We start from the raw sequence: 22,903 nt of genomic DNA, 5'->3' as shown, positions 1-22,903 counted from the left end.
TCTTTTTGGGTCTGGCTTACCTCACTCAGGATAGTAAGACTCCTGTGGATGAGATTATTTTCCTGGTTTCTTCCTCAGTGAATTCATTGTTGGTGTATAGGCAGGCTATTGGTTTTGTTTGTTAATTTTCTATTCTGCCACTTTGCAGGATATGTTTGTCAGCTGTAAGAGTTTTCTGGTGGAGTCTTTAGGGCCTTTTGTGTACAGGATCGTATCATCTGCAAATGAGGACATTTTGACTGCTTTATTATTTGTAACCCCTTTAGGTCCTTGCCTTATTGCCCCAGCTAAGACTTCAAGCTCTATATCCACCAGGAATGAAGAAAACAGACATCCTTGTTTTATTCTTGAATTTAGAGGAAGTGCTGTGAGTTCTTCTCCATTTAGCATGGTCTTCACCAGAAGTCTTTTTGTTTTATTTTGAAATATATCTTTAGTATCACTAGATTCTCTAGGACTTTCATCATCAAGGGATGTTAGATTTTTTTAGAGACCTTTTCTGCCTATAGTAAGATGACCTCATGATTTCTATCTTTCAGTGTATTTATGTGGTGAATTGTTGCTGGGCCCTAAAGTCTTTCTCAGGGGAGGGGATGAGAAGGTGTGATATCAACAAACACAGGATCCAGGAGTCAGGCAAAAGGCTTACAGCAGACTTGTTTGTTTAACAACTGAGAAAACCTTATAAAGCCTCCCAGCACCCAGGCATTCTGACCTGTTGATAGTTGACATCACATGGTTGTCTCTCATTGACTAGGCATGGTCAGGACCACTGAGAACACCAGGCAGACTCCATGTTGGCTCCTTTAGACCTGATAGGCCTTAACTTCTACATATCCACAATTTTTTGATTTATTACATAGGGTGCACAGCAGGAGCCAGAGTTCTTTGCTCAGGCCTTGTTGTTCCTGCCTCAGAGAGATGGTGGGGACTAGGCAGTAACCTTTTGAATTACGAATAACCGGGAATGCATACCTTTTGAAGAGGACTGTGAGAAGGGTGCCTGAGAGCCGTTAACACTGAAGACCTTAGTTGCTGTCTGCTGGTGTCGGATCTGCTGCAGGAGACCAGCTTCTAATGTGGGCTCTGGGGATTAGACTCAGGTCATCAGGCATGTGCTGCAAATGCGCTCTCAGCTGAGCCGCTTCCTTGTGTTCCCTGTTTTTATATGATGTAAGAACATGATCCTTCTCATTGTGCCTGAAGAGATCGCTGGTCCAGCCAGCTTCCCGTATCTCTGCTCCAGCTTGCTACCCCGTCTTGCTGATGCTGCACTGTCTTTGATTAATCTTAGGATCAGAACCGGGTCAGGTCACCATAGTCCAAACCCTCCATTCTTTCCCATCTCACTTCAATTCCTCCCAGAGACTCACCGGGCATGTGACATATCTACCCACCCCCAACCCTTCTTACTAGCTCTCTAGCATTATATTCTACCTCATTCTTATCACTGTGCCTTGGTCCTCTTGGTCACCTCATCCTTGATCACACCAAGAACACACTCAGCTCAGGGCCTCTGCACTGGCTTTGCCATTTTCTGGGGATGACTTTGCCTACATATTCAGAGGCTTGTTTGGTACCCTTCTTTTAAAAAAAAGCACTTATAGAACTTTACCTCACCTTATTTCTTCCTCATGACTCATTTTCTTTGTGTTACTTCTACCTTCAAAGATCATGCAAGCCCTGAGACGGTAAGACCTCTCCTGTTTTGCTGGTTGATATGTTCCTGGTGGCTGAGACAGTGCACACAACAACACTGAGTTGCTTTCAGACCTTTTACAGGTCAGCCTTCTAAGCAGATTTGCAATGTGGCCACTAGATGGCACTCGAGTACTGTGTATTGAACTCTCATACTTGGAAGCTGTCTTCGCAGAACTACTTTTAAAATAATGTGTCTGTGGTCTCTGCCAAAGTAAGTGTCCTTGTTTCTCTTTTGTTTGGTGATGAGCATGGAACCTGGAGACTTGTGCACACTACAGAAGTGGATCAGTGAGCCTTGGTACCTTGGGTAATTACCCACAGGCTATCCCGTGAATTGTTTCACAACCTCTTAATATGTAAAGTTGGTTTTTGTTTGGTTGTCTGGTTGGTTGGTTTGCTTTAGTGAGTTTTGGTCAGTATTAACACAAGCAATGTGTTTTGTTTCTGACAATATTGTTGTCTTAGGGTTTCTATTGCTGTGACAAAACACCGTAACCACCAGGCAAGTTGAGGAGGGAAGGTTTTATCTGGCTTACGCTTCAGCATTGCTGTTCATCTCTGATGGAAGGCAGGACAGGAACTCAAACAGGGCAGGATCACAAAGGCAGGAGCTGATGCAAAGGCCTTGGAGGGATGCTGCTTAATGGCTTGCTTAGCCTGGCTTGCTCAGATCACCTTCTGATTGAACCCAGGACCAACAGCCCAGGGATCACACCACCTACCATGGGCTGGGCCCTCCCCAGTTGATCACTAAATGAGAAAATGCCTTGCACCTGAAGCTCCAGGAGGCATTTCCTCAGCTGAGGCTCCTTCCTCTGATGACCCTAGCTTGTGTCACATTGACACACAAAACCACCCAGTACAGGTGTGTTATAGATACACCAGTTGGGACTGTGTTCACAACTCTGTATTTTGACTTGTTGTGGTTTCTCTATAATGGGCTGCATCTATTGCAAAGAGAAGTTTTCTTAATGAAGAGTGAGGACTGCATGTGTAAGAGCAAATAATTAAAACCTGGTTAAGGATTATGCTGGTTTAATAAAGCGGCAGTTGTAGGTTCTCCTCCAAGATCCACGGTTTCATTAGCCCTGGATGTTGGCTAGGTTTCCAGTACTAGGGATAATTTCGCTTGTTGAGCAGGTCTTTGTTGCTATTGAGTATGTCTTAAGTTGGAGAACTGTTGGTTGCCACCAAGGTATTTGTGCCACCATTGCATCCTTCAGGTTATCATGCCATGCTGGTCACTGTTGTGGTTCCTGGCATCATGGCTGGGTAGGACCATTGGTTGCTTCCCTGCTTTGGAAGTTTGTATGGCATCTTCTGGAACCATGAAAGCTAGTCTTTAGGGAGGAGGCTTTCACTTCACTTCCAGCTTCAGATCACTTATACCCTACTATTCCCTTAACTGATGCACCCTGCCCCCCCCCCCCACACACACAATGGTCCCTTTTTCCTTTCCTGGTTTCTGCAGTTACTTTGGGTCATGTACTCATGCCTCCAGATTTGAAGCTAGGACCACAGGATAAGACAAAGAGAGAAAACATGCAACATTTGTCTTTCTGGATCTGGGATGCCTCACTCAATGCAATCTTCTCTATTTTCGTCCATTTACCTGTTAGGAGGCAGACCAATCCAAGGCTTCCTCAGAGGTCCTGATGAAAGTAGAAAGGGAACGTTGATTCTGTGTTCTCAGGGGAAGACATGGCAAAGTCTGGTCTTGGGCTGGGACTAAGACCTCAAAGGCTTTAAGGTTTCACCTCATGGGGACCTGACTTTCCCACCAAAGAGACTGGAGTTATCAGCCCCAAGGTCACCGTGTGCTCCGTCTTTGGTGCACTTGTGATATCCTGTGTGATATCCTTTGTGTGACATTGCTTGAATAGCTTCCTGTTGACTACTTTATCACATTGTATGATGGTTTTCTGCGGACTCTGTCCCATTTCCCCTGTAAAATGTATATAAGATGCAGTACTTCTTGGTAAACTTGCTTGGCATAATCCACCTCCTGGCACCAAACTTTGCCATCTTCTTTATTTTCTCATTCCCTGGTGCTTCCCTTCAGGAAGCTGTGACTGAAGATTGACCTACTGGAATGAGAAAGAACTTGTTTTATGGGTCTGGGTTACCTAATTCAACGAGATCTTTTCTAGCTCCATCCATTTACCTGGAAAAAAAAAAGTCATGACTTCATTTTCTTTACAGCTGAATAGTATTTCACAGTGTATGTATACCACAGGTTCACTATCCATTTTTCAGCTGAGGGCCATTTAGGTTGTTTTCATTTTGTAGCTATTGTGAATAGAACATCAGTGAACATGGCTGAGTAAGTATCTGTGGAGTTTGATGATGAATCCTTTGGGCATATGCTATGAAGCGGTGAAGCTGGGTCATATTGTAGGTTTATTTTAGTTGGTTTTTTTTTTTTGGTTTCTACACACTACACACTGCACACTGGCTTCCAGAGTGACTGGACCAGTTTGCAAACCTACCAATGTGAGGGTTCCCTTTGGCCTCCGCTGTTAGGTCTTTGGTAGAAATTTGCCATTCTGACTGGGGTAAGTTGAAATCTCAAAGTTGTTTTGACTTGCAGTTCCCTAATAGCTAGGGACAATGAACATTTTTTTTTTTTATTGAGAAAAGGAAAAAAAAAAGTATCCGCCTCCTCCCAGCCTCCCATTTCCCTCCCCCTCCTCCCACCCTTCTCCCTCTCCCCCAAACTCCTCTCCCCCTCCCTCTCCAGTCCATAGAGCAGTCAGGGTTCCCTGCCCTGTGGAAAGTCCAAGGTCCGCCCCCCTCCGTCCATGTCTAGGAAGGTGAACAACCAAACTGGCTAGGCTCCCACAAAGCCAGAACATGAAGTAGGGTCAAAACCCCGTGCCATTGTCCTTGGCTTCTCATCAGCCCTCATTGTTCGCCATGTTCAGAGAGTCCGGTTTTATCCCATGCTTTTTCAGTCACAGTCCAGCTGGCCTTGGTGAGCTCCCAATATATCAGCCCCATTGTCTCAGTGGGTGGGTGCGCCCCTCGTGGTCCTGACTTCCTTGCTCATCTTCTCCCTCCTTCCGCTCCTCATTGGGACCTTGGGAGCTCAGACCAGTGCTCCAGTGTGGGTCTCTGTCTTTATCTCCATCCATCACCAGATGAAGGTTCTATGGTGATATGCAAGATATTCGTCAGTATTGATATAGGATAGGGTCATTTCAGGTTGCCTATCCTCAGCTGCCCAAGGGACTAACTGGGGACATCACCATGGGCTCCTGGGAGCCACTCTAGGGTCAAGTCTCTTGCCAACCCTAAAGTGACTCCCTTAACTAAGAATTGTGATTCCTTGCTCCCCTGTCCAACCTTCCTTTATCCCAATCCTCCTGTTTCCCCAAGTTCCCCCCTCCTTCCCTTCTAAATGATCTCCCAAATATATAGAGAACTCAAGAAACTAGACTTTAAAATGCTAATTAACCCAATTAAAAAATGGGGCACTGAAATGAACAGAGAATTCTCAACAGAAGAAGTTCAAATGGCCAAAAGACACTTAAGGTCATGCTCAACCTCCTTAGCGATCAGGGAAATGCAAATCAAAACAACTTTGAGATATCATCTTACACCTGTCAGAATGGCTAAAATAAAAAACTCCAATGATAGCCTTTGCTGGAGAGGCTGTGGAGGAAGGGGTACCCTCATCCATTGCTGGTGGGAATGCAATCTTGTGCAACCACTGTGGAAATCAGTGTTTCGGTTCCTCAGGAAATTCGGGATCAACCTACCCCTGGACCCAGCAATACCACTCTTGGGAATATACCCAAGAGATGCCCTATCATATGACAAAAGCATTTGTTCAACTATGTTCATAGCAGTATTATTTGTAATAGCCAGAACCTGGAAACAACCTAGATGCCCTTCAATGGAAGAATGGATGAAGAAAGTATGGAATATATACACATTAGAGTACTACGCTGCGGTAAAAAACAATGACTTCTCGAATTTTGCATGCAAATGGATGGAAATAGAAAACACTATCCTGAGTGAGGTATTCCAGACCCAAAAAGATGAATATGGGATGTACTCACTCATAATTGGTTTCTAGCCATAAATAAGGGTCGCAGAAACTACAATTGGTGAACCTAAAGAAACTAAATAAGAAGGTGAAACCAAGGAAAAACATATAGTTATCCTCTTGGCCATGAGAAGTAGACAAAATTGCCGGGTAGAAAATTGGGATCTTGGGTGTGGGGTGGGATGGGGGTAAGGGGAGATGGGGAGACAATGAACATTTTGAGATATTTCCTAGTCACTTTTTTTCTTTTGAAAGCTCTCTGTTCAGATCTCCAGGACCCATATTTTGAATGTTTTTTTTGAGTCCTTTATATATTTTAGATATTAACCCCCTGTCAGATGTACAGCTGGCAAAAATTCTCTCCCATTCTGTGGGCTTCCCTACTCCATTGGCTGTTTTTGTTTTTTTCTTTCTTAGTTGCATGGGAGCTTCCTCATCGAATGGAGTCTTATTCAGGAAGTCCTTCTCTACATTCACATCCTGTAGGGCACATCTTTGTTTTCCTCTAGCAGTTTCAATGTTTCAGGTTTACGCATTAAGGACTTTGATCCATTTGAAGCTTGATTTTATGCCAAGTGATAAACACGCTTCTAATTTCATTCTTCTGCCCATGGACAACCAGTTTTCCCAGCACCATTTGCTGAGATGCTTTCTCTTCTTCAGAGTAGGTTTTTGGCATCTTCGTCAAATAGTAAATGGTTGAGGTCATGTGTACACCAAGAGACATGCTAACACAGATGGGGGAGAAAGCTCAGCAGGCCTCAGCCCTCCCAAAGAGCTACAGGCGACCAAGGAATGCCGAGAGTGGGAGAAACACTCTTCCCCGGGGAAGAGCTCACCAGATGGGAACCCATGAATTTGAAAGAGAGCAAGAGAGGATTTAGAGAGAGGAATAAAACGGAAGAAATGATGTGTAGATAATACTATATCTCAAAAATAAAAATAAATTGAAAAATGAAAAACTTTTGTAACACATAAGACTTGTAAGACTTGGGGGAAAACTAAACATTTTAAAGAAAATCCTGCTGAACAAGTATCTGTTCTCCATGACACCATATGAACGTTCCCAAGAGCAGGGCAATAATAAGTGAAGTTCATTGACGTAAAAACTTCTGATTGTTAAACTTAGAAAGTTTAACAATTTTATATTGCTGAATTATTTTCAATTTTTGTATATAGGTGTTTTGCCTGTTTGCATGTACTTCTGTACCCCACATGTGACTTGTGCCTGCCAAGGCAGGAAGTAGTCACTCGATCCCCTGGAACTGGAGATAAAGACACTTACAAGACACCAGGTTGGTGCTGGGAACTGACCCAGGGTCCTTGAGAAGAACAATGAGTGTGCCCAACCGCTGAGCCATTTCTCCAGCCCCTTGATACTATTTTTAAGTCTCTTATATTTTATATCTTACATTACTTATTCAAATCTTTGCAATCTGATGAAACTTTATAGTTTTTACTATATAAAATTATTCTTTGTTGGAAAGATCTCTATCTGTTATCCTTTTAATATCGCATTCTCTAACTTACTATCCCTTATTATCATGAGAGGTAGTAACATTAGCAGCAGCAAGACATGTTGTAGAAAGCAGCCTTAGCTATCCTCAGAACCCCTAGCAAGTGACACTGAGCAAGTGAAAAATAAAAGCCTGCTGTAGTAGCACAGGACTGCATCCTGGTCCTAGCTGTGAGTTCACGCTAGCTAGGGGCAGAGATTAAGACACAGTCTCACCCCTCCTCCAAACAACAATAAAAAAAGATAAAACCCAGAACCCCACCCCCAAAAATTACACTCAGGGTACTGATGTAGGGAGTTGGTACCCACAGACACTTCAGCAGCCAACTTCCTCCAGGTTGTGAGTGAGTGGTCCAGAGTCTTGTCTGGGCCATGTTGACTTTCTAATGGGTGGATCTCTATTGGCCACTGCTCTGTTTAAAAAGTTATCTGCTCTGGTAGGTACCTTTTGTATAGTCTATCTTCAGGGACATAGATGGGTTTTCATACTTGTTGGTGCCCAGTGTGGCACTGTAGATATGTTAAGGAGTTCTCAGAGTTACCGTGTCTGCATGGCTCATTGACATTTTCACCATCTGGAGGCTGATGGTGCAGTGTGATATGAGTGCAGGATGTGGTTCCTGGAGTCTTAGAAATGTCCCCTAGTAAGTATCCGGCTATCATGCCAGGCTTACCGGCACATTTGTTGGTATCATCTGGTGTAGCCTAATGACAGACTAGCCGGCCTTCATAGTGGTGTTATTGATGTTTTGATGCTGTTTATCTATGCAGATGACTTCATGACATACTGGATTCCTTTCAATTGGCCTTCTCTGCAACCTGAATTATATCCCGTTCTTAAATATCCTACTAGCCTTGAGCAGCTCCATTGGGATTATGCCATGGCCAAATGGTCTTAATGATGTTGGAGAGATTGTCTGGTCCTGGTTCTGTACCAGATCTTAGGGACTGAACTGAGCAGTGACTGGTTCATGAACGTGCATAGGATTACTCCACCTTTTAGACTATTCTGGAAGATAGGGGCCATGGAAAATACCATGAGTACCCCAATATAGCTGTGAAACTCAACTTCCTCTGGTGGTCATATTTGTAAGGGTGACAGTTCTTGACCTTTGCTAAGAGTTGGTCATGGTGTTCTACCACAGCAATGGAAACCATAACTAAGACAGACATCTAAGTTGCCTGCACTGTAAATAGAGCAGCAATAAGCATAGATGAGCGGGTATCTCTGGAATCTCTAGAGTAGGATATAGCATCCTTTGGAAATATGCAAAACTGGACCATGGGGACAGTTCTATTTTGAGCTTTTTTTTTAAGTGAACATTGATTTCCAAAGCTGCTATACCAGTTTGCACTCCCACCATCAGTGAATAAGTGTCACTTTTCCCACACCCACTCTACGATCTGCTGTCACTTTTAATCTCGGCTACTCTGACTTGGGTAAGTAGTTTTAATTTGCATTTTTTCTGATGGTTAAATATGTTGAACATTTAAGAAAATGTTTCTCAGAAATTTATCTTTCATCCTTTGAGAACCCTTTGTTTAGTTCCATACTTCATTTCAAAGTTGGGTTATCTGTTTTCTTAACCTTTAATTTTTTTTTAATTCTTTGTATATTCTATGTGTTAGTCTTTTATCAGATGTATAGCTGGTAAAGAGTTTTATCCATTCTCTAGACTGCCTTTTTTACTCAAAGGATTACATCCTTTGATGTTCAAAAGCATTTTAATTTCATAAGTTTCCATTTATTAATCATTAGTCTTAATGCCTATATCACTAATATCCTGTTCAGAAAGTCCTTTTTAGTGCCAGTGAGTTCAAGCATATTCCCTACTTCCTCCTTTATCAGATTCAGGGTATCAGATCTTCTGTTGAGGTCCTTGATCCATTTAAAGTTGTGCTGGAGGAGCAATGAGGATTTTGTTTCACTCTGCTGGGAGTAACTATTCAGTATGGCAAGAGTTTAAATGTAGTTACTCCAGATTTGGGTCACAGTGCCATTACCATACACCACAAGCTAAAAAGCAAAAATCCAATTGCCAACAACATTTGGAGTTGGCTTGTGAATTTTCTTTTCTTTTTTTTTTTTAATTTTTTTTAAAATTTTTTTTGTGAATTTTCATAGATACCCCCAACACTAAATTTTATAGAATGTTATCAATGCTTTTGATTACATTCCAGAACTTGACAGTAAGACTCTATTGCTAAAGACACTATGTATTTGAGTCATAGAACATGGAGAAATCAAACTTCTACTAACACAAAGGCTTCATCCCTACTAGATAGCTTTCATAGTGCTTGCAAGAGCTGCTCATGCTCTCAAAGAAAACAATCATCAGTCTTAAACAGCTGTAAACTCTGAGAGCAACCATAATGACTGGGCTGGTAAGACATGCCTACTGGTGCAATAGTGGCACAAATGTCAAGGGTGTAACTAACCACTTTCTTATTGGCTTTATCTCCCACTTCACAAGATGAAATTCATATCTGGCACTGTTATTGGGCCCAAGAACCCGAGGTAACACTAGTCTTAAGTCCTAGGGGAGGACTTGCTACTCTTATTATGCTGTTATTAAACTTATTCCTAATGACTAATAATTATAGCTATAGATTCGTGTATCTCTAACCCTCATCAGAAGAGATTCTTTATGCAGTATATTGCAGTTAATGCAGAAATCTGCTTCTGGTCAAGGTACAGAGAATAAAAGACTGTGAGATGCTCAGACATAAGTGGGGCATTTATATTACATCCCTTCCTCCCACAGCTCAGGGATTATCTCAGAAGAGGGGCCAGAAAGATTGTAAGAGCCAGAGGTGGTAGAGGACCACAGGAAACTATTCTCTGGACACAGGAGGGGAGTAGCACATATGAATTCACAAAGATCGTGACAGAATGCACAAGACAGATAAAATCCTAGCATGGAATAGGGGGATGGACACACAAGTTCCCACTCCTGGATAAGAAGCTATTGACAATTCAAAGATGCTGGCTGAGGGGGAGGGTCAGTTTTCTTTAAGGATGTGGGCTCTGATATATCAACCACACTCCATTGGAAGGCCACACATCTGTGGGAATATAGGAAGTACAAGTTGGGCTTGGTGGGTTTTACAAACAAAGAGAAGGCACAAAGTCTTGTGGGTAGGGAAAGCAGCAGGGATCTTGGAGGCATTGAGGGAGGAAGAAGACTATGATCAAAGTACACTACATGTGTTCCTGACATTCTCAAAGAATAAAAATATTATATTTGTACAATGTACTCTTCTCCTATGCAAGCCCATGTCTCCCTCCCAACTTCATGTCCTCATGTCCCACTGAGTCTAATTAGTGCTGCTCATATGCTAATGAGTGTGGCCCATCCCCTGGATTATGACCAACCTCCTAGAAACTATAACCATACAGAAAACCAATTGTGCCTCTCCTAGCAGCCATTAACTCTCAATAGACCCTCAATAGGGATGAGTCCTCATGATGCCCTAGAATGTTGATTGTCTTGGTCTTGTGCATGTATAAGTAACCACAGCCACTGTGAGTCCATGGGCACAATGGACCTGTCATGTTCAGATGACATAGTTTGCATCACTTATTCCAAACTTCTGGCTTTTATAAAATTCTTCTGTCCTCTCCATAATGTTCCCTCAGCCTGGAAGTCAGGAGCATAATATAAATGTCTCATTAATTGTGTGTGCGTGTGTGTGTGTGTGTGTTTATCCATTTGTCTTTGGGGAACTTTATAGTTAGACACTTGACTCTTAGTAATGTACTTGCAAAGTCACAGGTTATGAACTGCTTTCTTTTATCTTCCCCCTGTTTATTTTTGCTTTGCTTCACACATGCTGATGTGTGTTCTAACTTAATACAATTTTTGTTTTCACCTTTTATCTTCGTGTGTATGTAAATATTGCATTGGGTCTCCTTAGAACAAGATGGCAGTGAGTGCATAGAATGAGCAAATTGAGGATTTTTGTTGCATTTATATACTGATTGACTGTATTGACTGTCTGTTCAGGGGTGCATGTAACAGCAAGTGCAGGAGTCAATTCAGCTCTTTTCTTCCACCGTATAGATCCCAAGGTTGATTTTAGGTCCTCAGGCTTGGTGGCACATCCCTTACCTGCTCTAAACTGAGGTTTTTAAAGTAGTCATTGGAAGCAAGGTGGGGACAGATGACCAACATTTGTAGAGTTGAATTTGTTCCCTGGCTAGATATTGGTAGAGCCAGTTTAGCTAAACTTCCCAACATTTTCTGAAGACTGGACCAGTCACTCCAGCCTTATAGATGAAGACTGGTACTGCAGGGCCTGAAGACTGGCCTTATGCATGGTGCTCCTCCTGTGTGCTGCAAGAAAGGTCGTCTGATAGCTCTGCCTCCAGCTGCCTGGTCCTGTCACTCCTTCTCCTACTTCTAAAGGCAGCTAGGAAATAGGGGACACAAGAACCTCTAGTTGGCTCTGGCATCACACCGAGGGTGTCTGAACCCTAAGGCACACCTGTGTCCATTGCTCTCAGAGTTCTGTCCCCAACCCCTCCCTCTGGAGACTTGAACTAGAAAACAAAGAGCTGTGTATCCAGCTCGGTGATGCTCATCAAAGCAAAGGGGCTTTGACTTCAGCAGGAGGGACTGGGATTAGAGCCAAGGTGGGACTTCTGCCCAGTAAGAGCTGTTAAGTAGAGGATTGAGTCAGGGGAGGTGAGTGTGGAATTCCCTTGGAGAAGTCTCTCAGAGCAGGCCAAATCTCTAGGTGGCCGGGGCTTAGTGCAGAGAATTAATGAGGCCCCTGGGAAAAGTCTGCTAAGCCTTCTTAGAAGAGGACAAATCCATGGTGTCAAATGGCCATTAAGCTCCATTACTCCAAGCTCTCTTTTTACTCGACAAATTTTGGCTTTGTCCACCAGGTGGTGATGATTCAATAGAAATAAGTTCTCTAGCCATGAGTAAATGCATTAATATCAGGCTGGAAGGCTCTGGGGCTGAGATCCAGAGATCTTACTGGGATTTCAGAGGCCCAACCAGTCTTGTAAACTGGTTGAGGAGTGACTCGGAGGCTGAGGTCTCTGTTTCTGTCTATGTCTTGGTCACATCAGAGGATGGTGCATATTTGGTGGTGAGATACATTTCTCATGGAGGTGTGGAAGTGTGATGCCAGGGATGGCTACTGAGTTCTGGCCTGTGGGGCCAGATGACTTATTTGGGGTGAGGGGGACATACATCTCTCTGGTGTACAGCACCTAACACCAGTAATTGCCTTACGCAGCAAAAGCTTGATGCCTATTTGTTGAAGGATGGGGAGGGTTCATGGAGCTGTCCAGGGTTCCTACCTTGTTCCAGGAACTGTCTATGGTCCTTACTGTCACAGCACTGTGCAGGGTTCGTAGCAGTGCCTGGCTTCTTTTGGATCGATCTTTTGCATTCTAGCCTTCTTTCCAGGGCTTTGATAGAAAAGATGTTTTGAAAATGTGTTTATCGACCCACATCCTGCCTACTGCTCCCTTGGGGAACACCAGCTAGCTTGCTAAGTCAGTCCAAAAGAATGATTCTCTTTGAAGAGAACCAAAAGGGTTAAATTGCCCCAGCTCTTCTCGATATTAATGGCATTTTTGACTCTCAATTTCTGTTCATCCAATGTCAATATAAGAAATATGTTCAGTGGGAAGCAACAAGGCATGGTGCTAGCTAAGGGAGCTCAGTTGATAGCCGAGCCCTTTGTGGTGTGAATCCATAGGACAAGCTGCTCCTCACCTGCTCCTGGGTCCCCCCAGTTCCCTTCACAAAGGGAGCAGTCAACAGCACACGTATCACCTGCAGTTCCATGAGACTGTGAGATAGGCTGAAAACCATGGGTCTGACTCTGAGCTCAGTCCCCTAGGATGGCTCAGTTAACATACCCAAGAAACTGTAATCCTAGCACCCAGTAGGCTGAGGAAACTGAGGTCAGCCTGGACTACATACTGAGTCCCAGGACAGTCTAGATCACAAAATGAGATCTGTCTTAAACCCAACCCAACCTCTATACAACAGCAAAACCCTCTGAGCAACAGAGGTGAAAGGTCACTACCATTTCATTAGCTCCTTTCTGATGTTTGTTCAGAGGTGTTCATGGCTGTGCTGGCTGTCTTATGTCAACTTGGCACAAACTCGAGTCATCTGGGAAGATGGAACCACGACTGAGAAAATGGTCTGTGCGAAAGCCTATAATACATCTTCTTAACCATTTACTAGTGTTGGAGGGCTGTCCCCATTGTGGGCTGCGCTGGGGTGTATGAGAAAGCAGGCTGTGAAGCCCTTGGGGACAGGCCAGTGAGTAGTATTCCTCAATGGCCTCTCCTTCAGTTCCTGCCTTAATTTTCTGTTCTGACTTCTCTCAGTGATAAACTGTGATCTGTAGAGCGAAACACACCCTGTCCTCCCTAAGTTGCTTTTGGTCATGGTGTTTATAATAGCAGTCGAAACCTGAACTAAGATGTTGGTCTTTTGTTGCTTCTCATCATCTCAGGTTCTCATGTTCTCAGCCTTAGGAGCTGGGGAGAGAATGTATGAGCTGGGAACACAAGGTGGAGCTAGAGGAGTGGATGCAAGATCAGCGGAAGATGAGAGTGCATTTCTGGGGATGCGGGCTTCTGCTGATCAGCTCAGGAACCAGTAGATAAAGGGATAAAATATCAGTGGCATGCATATATGAGCCAGCGGGTAGGACAGGGAGTGGCTTGGGGAAAATGGCTCACCTTACATTGCTCTGATATACTCAGAAAGGCCCAATGTCTGTGCCTATAAATTATCTACAGAAGGCAGGGTATTGATATCACAGGTATGTCTCTTTCTTTTTGCACAAACTCTAATCACCCATTCCCAGGATCTAGGCCTAGCATGGTGGAGACAAACTATGGAGGTCGTAACTGAGACTACAGAAATCCAGCCCAAGTACATGGGTCAAGTGCCCTGTGCCCCTCTAAAATCTGTTTGCAAGGCAGGTGCTCCCCAAGCTTTTCTTTATGTTTCTATTCCCAGCATGTTCAGCTCTCTCATTGCAGCCAGAAAGATCTTTCTGGAATGCAAACCCCATCATGTCACTTTCTATGAACCCCTTCCATGGCTCCACACTACTGTGTAGGACTCAAGGTCCTCTAGACCAGCCCACAGTTTGGACCAGGTCGATATCCTTCTTCCATGCGCGTGCTCTCTCTCTGTCTTACAGTGTCCTCAGAGCCATCATGTCCTGTCACTCACTGGGTTCATGTGATGTCACTGCTCCCTCTACCCAGAATCCTGTTCTCCTGATACCCCATCTAAAATCCAGAAACAAAAATGTTACTTCTTGCTGTAAGCATCTCCCATTTTCCCAAAGGCAATTCCATCTTCGTCCTCAAATAAATTATTTAGAGCATGCTGCAGAGGGCTGTGTGCTTATCTGCCCTCCTTATCCCCCATAGCACAGATCCCTGAGAGCAAGGATTAGATCTTATTTCTCTCAATGGTCCCTTCCCCCCATTGTGGAGCAGAGTGCCTGGCACCTATTCTGGTGAAAATAAGTATCTAGACAATTGTAAAATTAACTGAGACTTCAGAATAGACATAGGAGCCTTTCCTGTGGGGATAGACCCTTCCATCTAGAAGATCAGTGGCCGGGCGAGGACAAAGGAAAAGCTCTAACACTCCAAGGAGAACAGAGAAGGCATGAGCCCTCCTGGCATCTGGCTGTCCACTGGTTGCTAGGTGCTCACCACCCTTGTTTTTAAATCACCTGCTATCTTGCTCCATGATGCTGCCCTCCAGTTTCTGTCTGGTTTTGGCAGTAATGGCAGAGAAAGGAGAAGCCAAGGCAGCTCCCCTTCTTCTTCTGCTTTGTTGAACCAAGAGAGCCCTTTCTGGGCATGCTGCTGCACCTCCACAGCTGCTCCAGGTCCTTCCCGAAAGCCCCTTGTTCTTGTGTCTTACTTTTTGCTACAGAATGTCACTCAGACAGATGTCCCCAGCTTCTGGGTGTTGGTCATTCATCACTTCATGTCCTGCAGCAGCGAGAGAGCCTGGATTCCTGCTGCTGTAAACTGGGGACTGCATACTATCTTGGTTTTACGAAGTTCCCTGTGGTTGAATACTACAGTGGTTTTGGTTTTACTGAGCATCCCCAAAGCATCACAGTTTTCTTTCTAAAATACAGTTAGTTTTTAATTGATAACAGACAATTGTGTATATTTATGGGTTATTCCACTCTTCTTGTTTGGGCCAGCTAAGACTTCAGTACCAGGATACCTGGATCAACCTCTGCCCTGTTCTACATAAGAGGCCCATTGCATTGATCATAGTGTTTTTACAAGGCAGCCATTACTGGCTGTGTGTGAGCCAATGCTGTTCTCTGCTGGGAAAGTTTCCATTTGGGTCACTTTGGGATTGTGACTCCTTGGTTAAATGAATCCTTTCATGTCCTTTGGTTCTCATGGAGGATCTTGAATCCTAGAAAGATGGGTGGGGTCTTGGTACAGGACCACACCTCACACATGTCTGCTACTTGTAGGATGCTAATTACATTCTGGACCCTGGGGCTTGGAAGAGGAAGGTTTAAAACACATTCAGAGTGTGGCAAACTTCAGCTATTCATTATTCTAAGAGCTGGTGCTAATAGGAAATAAAAAGCCCTTCCTGAGAGACCTGGCTGAACTCAGCAATTGATCTGTGTGGGATGGTTAAGGGGAATGAATTGTCCTGTGGCCATTCCTGCTTTGGGCTGTGATGGCCACTTCAGAGCATTCCAATGAATCAGATTCAGGATGGGTGCACCAAGGCCAACCTCATGATGGGTCTAGTTCGTTCACGGGATGTCAGGATGGTGAAGAGCTGCTTCTCGGTCTCTGGAAGAATGATTGAAGGAGTGAGGACAGTGGGGTGCTGGATAGGCCACTCTGATGAAGCACTGGGGCCAGATACAAACTTCTCCCTGCAGTAGAGAAATGAAAATATTGGAAGTTCTGTTTTGACAAATAAAAAAAGGTCATTTCTACAAAGGTCATTGATAAAATAACATGTGAGGAGATGTGGGGCCTGAACATGCAGGGCAATGATGCTCAGGTTATAGCAGGACCACTGGGCTTCTTGTACCAATACTTCACGGGCCAGCTGTGTAGGAAGGCAGGGATTAAGACATGGCTCTTTGGGGACTCTGGTTGTGGAGACTGACCACAAAGTAGTTGCCTGTGGATCCATGTGATAACTGTTCCGATGTGTGAGCATGACCTGTGGATGCTTGAGGGAGGAGCACCTAAGAAAGGCAAGCTGGAAGGAAGGGGGTCTGTGCAGAGAGTCTTGAAGGATGGAGTTGGAAGAAGAGCAAGAGGAGGCAGGGAAGAGAAGGCAGCAGAACGATCTGGAGGGATCCCTCAAAGGTCTGAAGTGAGAGGGGCAGGAAGACTGTTCTGAGTGTCGCTGCGTGGTGATGGTGAGTTCAGGGAAGGCTGGGGGCATAAGTGGTAGAAGATGATGTCCTGACAGGCATCCTGGGAGACTGGAAAGTAAAGTGGGGAGCTGATATCACAGTATAGTAGAGGGTCAGTTTAATCAGGATTATGATTAAGAAGGACTTTCCTGGCTGCAGCAGGTAAATATGATCACATAGGGTATACCTGAGGTGAGAGGGAGGAGAATGTGACATTTCTCTTGGCAACTGCTTTCTGCCATCTCACACAATCAAGCTGAGACAGGATGATAGATAGAAGAACAGCCCATCCAAATCCAAGATCCTACAGATTCTCATGAATTTCACTCTGTCACAGAGAGAGGGGCTTTGGGGAGCTGCACTGGGGACAGAAGAGCAGAGAAGTCTGCTGAGTTGGCTCTGAGGTATGACTTCCAGGCTCACGTGTAGAGTGCTCTGTCCTCTGCAGTCCACTGCAGCCTGACTTGGTGTGTCTCTGTGGGAGGAGAGCCTTGCAGGTGGAGGCGGAGGTTTAATGGCTGCTGCTGAGTGTTGAGACAGAGCATTTTGCGGGAATGTATGGGAAGGAGGCATCTCCATACAGCTAAATTCCTTTATTAACTTAATGAGTCTGGCTGCTTTCCTGGAAATGCAAGTGCTGTTTGGCACCATCGCCGCTGCTTCAGAAAGGGTGTCATTAAACTGAGGATCCGGAGGAACGCACAATAGTGATAAACGAAGCTGCTGGGGAGATTGCACAGCCGCACGCAAACTTTGCAAGGTTTTCAGATTGGAGAATGCTCTTCCTCTGAGACCTGTACCTGGGGGTGCAGAGAGTGACTCAAGTAATAGACAAGGTAAACCCATCCATCCAGGTAATGTTTGGCGCTGCCAAGGGCACTAGTGTTTAAAGTCACTTGAAAGTTGAAGGACAGACTTCCAAGATGTCAAACATGCTTTTCTCAGATTTCTCCACCCTGATGTACTTTTAGTCTGGGTTCTTTTCTAATTTGGAGTGCTAGGAATTGAACCCAGACCATGCATTGTTCTGGGAAAGAATTTTACAGAGATACATGTACAACCTTGAGCCTGGGCTTCTAAGGACAAGAACTCAGTGTCATGGCTTCGTTTTTTTAGTGTGTGTGTGTGTGTGTGTGTGCATGCATGCATGTGTGGACATGTGTGTGTGCTCATGAGGTTGCTCACTTGTGAGTGTCTGAAGGCCAGAGGCTGATGTCAGGTGCCTTCCTTTGTTGCTCTCCATATTATTTTTGAGGCAAAGTCTTCCATTGAATCTGGAGCTCACTGTTTTAGCTAGCTGAGTGGGAGAGTTTTCAGGATTCATCTGTTCCTGCCTCCCCCAGTACTAGGACTGCAGGTGTGTGTTAACCCATCTTTTGTGCGTGTCTGGCAAAGAATAAGCTTTGGCATATCATCAGTATTGTACCTTGTGTTTTATGTAATTTTATGACAGAGTTCTAAAGAATGTTTATATGTTTTAGGATATTTGTACTATATTTGATTACATGTATACTATTTTTCCAAAATATAGTGTCAATCATATTCATATTCTCACTGATGTTAAAAAAGAAAGCCTGTTTATCCAACTTTATCCAATACTGGATTTACTTGTATTATACCTGTTGGTATTAAAAAATAGCCAACTAAGTTTGTCCATAATGATGATGTTCATGCCAAATAAGTTAGATCCCTACTTCACACTAAAGTTGTGCCACACAAAATAAAAAAGGCAAACTCCAAGAGCAAAGATGGCAAAAGAATCAAAGCCCAGATAACACAGTTTTAACTCAGTGGGTATGTGGGAATCCAATTCAAGCACCTGCAGATCCTGATGATACCCCCTTACTTTCTTCCCATTTTAGAGATGAGAAAACCGAGGCATAGAGGGATTTGGACATAAATATCACAGAGGGAGAAAGCTTGAAATTGGAGGACCTATTAGATTTTGGGGTTTCTACTGTTATGGGGCACCATCTGTTTCTGAGCTAAGTTTAGTGCTGATGTGGATCCCTCTATCAACAAAGTCTTCACTGATAACGTCAACTGAAAGTTTTCCTCGGAATCCCTGGGATGCCACGTCCCCAGGAGCAGTAGGAGTGGGAGTGGGTGGCTGTGAAACCTCCCCGACCACCCACTCTGGTTAGAATAGTATCTAAGTCATCACAGTACATCCCAAAGGAGCAGAAAGGAGTCCTAGGGAAGCTGCTTACAAGTCCACTCAGCTGGTCGGCAGCAGAGCAAGGTGTGTGTCGGGGCATCCGCAGGGAGTCAGGTTAGAGCTCAGCCCAGCTGGGAAGCATCCGTGGCTCCCCACCCACTCTTGGCTCCCATCCCAGGCAACACTTCCACACGGTTGGGTGCTCTGATAAAAGTTTTATTTTTCAATTACATGCTCATTGTAACAAATCCAACAACACTAAAGCAGATAAAGTAGGCAGGGAAAGGGTTCCCACCTCCGAGTCTGAGCCCTAGCTCTCAGCTTCGGCTGTGTCCAGTGTGGCTAGAGCAGCAATCTCAGAGTCCAGCTTTCCCACACCCCATTCTGTGGCTTACTGGTGCCACAACCTGGGAGCTATTGTTTCTGGGGCCTCAGTTTTCTCATCTGCAAAATGGAGTATAAGATTACTTATCTCATCAGTTTGCTGCTCGGGTTAAATATTTAGATATCTGTCTGGAAAGGCACAGGCATTTGATAAACCATTAGCTATTTTTACTATGTATGGCACGCCAACCTAAGTTGAGTATTAGCACTCTCCATGCTGTGCCAGAGCCTCTTTTTACTTTACAATATGTTGACATCTCTTTTCCAAGTCTGTACATATGGCGCTCCTCAAACAGCAGTGTAGGAGTGTGTAGGGCATACCACTAGTTACTCATCCTGATGCACATATTAATTATTTCCATTTTCAATTATTCATTGTATTTTATTGTTTAAAACAACCTTTTTCTTGTCTTAATAATTCATTTAACTATTTTGTGTGCACTGGTGTGAGAGTGTCCAATCCCCGGGAACTGGAGTTACAGACAATTGTGAGCTGCCATGTGGGTGCTGGGATTCAAACACGGGTCCTCTGCAAGAGCAGCCAGTGCATTTAGCCCCTAAACCACTTTTCTAGCCACTTAAAACAATCTTTAAATTGAAAGATATTTGACCATATTCTTCTCCTCCCCAGGTCCTTTCAAATCCTCTCCCCCTCCCTATTTTCTAAACTTTAAGTTCTTTCCCAAGAAAAACAAATAAAATTCCAATTCACCATTAAAAACCATTGCAAATGGATGGAGAGATGGCACAGCAGTTAAGAGCACTGGATTTTCTTCCAGAGGACCCATTTCAATTCCCAGCACCCACATAGTAACTCAAACCATCTTTAACTCCAGTTCCAGGTAATCTGATGCTCTCTTGTGGCCTCCAAGAGCACCAGGCAAGCAAGTGGTGCATATATGTACATACAGACAAAACATTCATATCCATGAAAATAAAATTAGAGTAAAATTTTCTATGAAAAGATCAGAACAGTATTACATTCTGTGTTTTATATAATTTTATAAGTAGGACAGGGTTCTAAAGAAAGGTTAAGAGATTTTAGAATATAGACATAAAATTTGATTATATATTTACGAAATTTTACCAAGTTTTGGTGTCAGTAGTCTCACTGATGATGTAAATAAGGAAGACTATTTCCTCATCCCTATCAAACACTGGATTTAATAATTTGTTGTTGATGGAGGTTTCTGTCCCACCAGGTCCCACAGCCGTTTAGTTCCAAAGGAACACACAGAGGTCTATATTAATCATAAACTGGTTGTCCTATTAGCTCAGGCTTCTTATTTAACTCTTTCTTACATCTTAAATTAGTCCATTATTCTTGTCTATGTTAGCCATGTGGCTTGGTACCTTTTCCAGCGAGGCATCTCATCTTGCTTCCTCTGCGTCTGGGTGATGACTGCAGACTGAATCTTTCCTCTTCCCAGAATTCTCCTGTTCTCATTGCCCCACCTCTACTTCCTGCCTGGTTTCTATGCCTATACTTCCTGCCTAGCTACTGTCCAATCAGCATTTTATTAAACAAGTAAAAGAAATAAATCTTTACAGGGTAAAACTATTGTCCCACAGCTAGTTGTCCCTATTAGATTAAAGAAGCATTCAACTAAGTTTGTCCATAATTCAGGCAGTCAAACAAAAGTAAGTTAGGTCCCTACTTTACACTACAAATATGTCCACACAAAATCAAAGACACAAACATTCAAAGATAATGATGACAAAAAAATCATCATCTGTCTGCATGACACAATTTTTTTTTACCCAAATGGATATGTGGAAGTCCAATTCAAGTACCTTTTGGCCTTGTGATAGCCACAAAATTTCATCCCATTTTGGAGATGAGGAAACCCAAATGTAGGGAGATTAAGAGATTTGCCTATAGCCAGACATCTTGCAAGTGTCAGAATTTAGAAGCAAACCCATAGCACCCAGACACCAGCATCTGCCCTGTGTAGTCGGCCATGTTCCATTCATGCAGCAGCTCATCTGTGTTGCACCTGAAGTAGTTGGTTGAGGCCTCAAAGCATGGCAGCTTTTCTAGCCTGAGATGCAGATTTCTAAGCCGTTTATCTCTGCCACACTTTCTGTAAAACTTTGGGCAATTCTTCCATCTGTAATGCAAAGGGACTGTGCAGAGATGAGAGTCATCCAGGCTAGCAGAAAACATTCTTATTCCTCTTTGCCCCTGAGGATGGAGAGAGCAGGATGCAGGTGACAGCCAATTCTACCTCACACTGCATTAATGTCCCTGTACATTTATTTCAAATAGCCCATAACTCCTTGCTTTCATTTCTGCACATGCCTATCAGTGTAGTAAATCCTGAGCACTCCTGTCTTTTTTTCTTGTAACAAAATAGAATCAGAGGCTATTGTGTTCAAAAGCTAAGTGTGCATAAATCAGAGCCCCTTGAATTGGATGATGTATGTGGATCCATGAAGACATGGCTTTGAATTATTTATCAAGAAGTAATGCTACATGGAAACTCAGGCTCACTCTGCTCCATGACAAAATGGACGACCTCTTAATATGTCTTCGCAGTTAAGAGAGGACCTGGCATGACTTTAAGGGAGCACTCATCATTTGGTACTTTCTCACCCATCCATTCTCATTATGCCATAAGCTACAATCACAGGCTGGTATTCAGAGACCCCTCAAACATCTTCAAGGGCTTAAAAGGTCAAGCAATGAGAAATAGTTGGAGTTATTGAGTGTGGTAGTTAATACTGATGGTCAATTTCACAGAATGTAGAACCATCTAAGAGACAAACCTCTTTGCCTGTTCATTGAGGGTGGTTCTAGATTGGACTAATTGAGATGGCAAGATCTACTTTAAAAGTGGGTGGCAACATTCAGTGAGGTGGTCCCATGAATGAATACAATGAAGACAAAAACTAAGCATCAGTGTTCATGGTTCCTTGCTTCTTGACTGTAGGTGTAGTGTGACCAGCTACCACACACTCATGCTGCCATGTCTCCATTCCTAGTGACGGACTGCATCCTTGAACTGTGGGATAAATAAACTCTTCCTTATTTAAAGCATTTTTGTCATGTATTCTGCCTCAGCAATGAGAAAAGTAACTAATACAGAAAATAGATACTGAGAGTGGGATTTGATTTTGCAATAAATCTGACCATATGGTTCTTAGTCCCCTGGGGACTAGTTTGCTAGAGGGATGTGGAAAAGTTTGAAACTTAAGGCTTAAAATTTCCTGAATGCTGCAATTTGATGGAGCATTACAGTGGGAGTTTGAAAGTCCAGAATGCCAGAAGTGTGGACAGTGGAGGTTCATGAGGTTTCAGAGTAATACAAAGAAATAGGATAGAAGCCACTCTTATTATATTATTCTCTCTGTCTCTGTCACTCTGTGTGTTTGTGTACACATGTACATGCATATGCACACACGTGTGTGGGATGTGTGTATCTATAAGTCAGAGCTCAAATTTGGAAGTTGCTCCCCAGGAACCATCTACTATTTTATTTTTATTATTTATACAAGGTTTTTCATTGTCTTGGAGCTCACCAAGTAGGGTAGACTCCCTGATGGATGAACTCCAGGCATCTATCTCTTCTTCTTCAGTGCTGGGATGAGAGGCACATACCAGCATTCCCAACTTCTGCTTTTTAATGAGAATTCTAGGAATTGAACATAGTTCCTCAAAAATGTGTGG

General features: G+C 43.5%; 1 protein-coding gene across 1 annotated transcript in view; it reads right to left on the bottom strand.

Annotated features, from left to right (window-relative positions):
* Window positions 1–22,903, bottom strand: part of LOC102001620 (NACHT, LRR and PYD domains-containing protein 1a-like) — a 148,433-nt gene that overhangs the window by 114,842 nt on the left and 10,688 nt on the right. Inside the window, exons 3-4 of the mRNA XM_013347045.1 lie at window positions 21,153–21,344; window positions 16,050–16,196 (exon numbers count right to left, since the gene is read on the bottom strand). Of these exons, the coding sequence (XP_013202499.1) occupies window positions 16,050–16,196; window positions 21,153–21,344 (339 nt within the window). The remainder of the gene's footprint in view (window positions 1–16,049; window positions 16,197–21,152; window positions 21,345–22,903) is intronic.

The sequence above is a fragment of the Microtus ochrogaster genome, chromosome 7 (genome assembly GCF_000317375.1).
Source record: "Microtus ochrogaster isolate Prairie Vole_2 chromosome 7, MicOch1.0, whole genome shotgun sequence".
In the NCBI taxonomy this organism is placed as follows: Eukaryota; Metazoa; Chordata; class Mammalia; order Rodentia; family Cricetidae; genus Microtus; species Microtus ochrogaster.
This window is presented reverse-complemented; position numbering and strand designations above follow the sequence as displayed.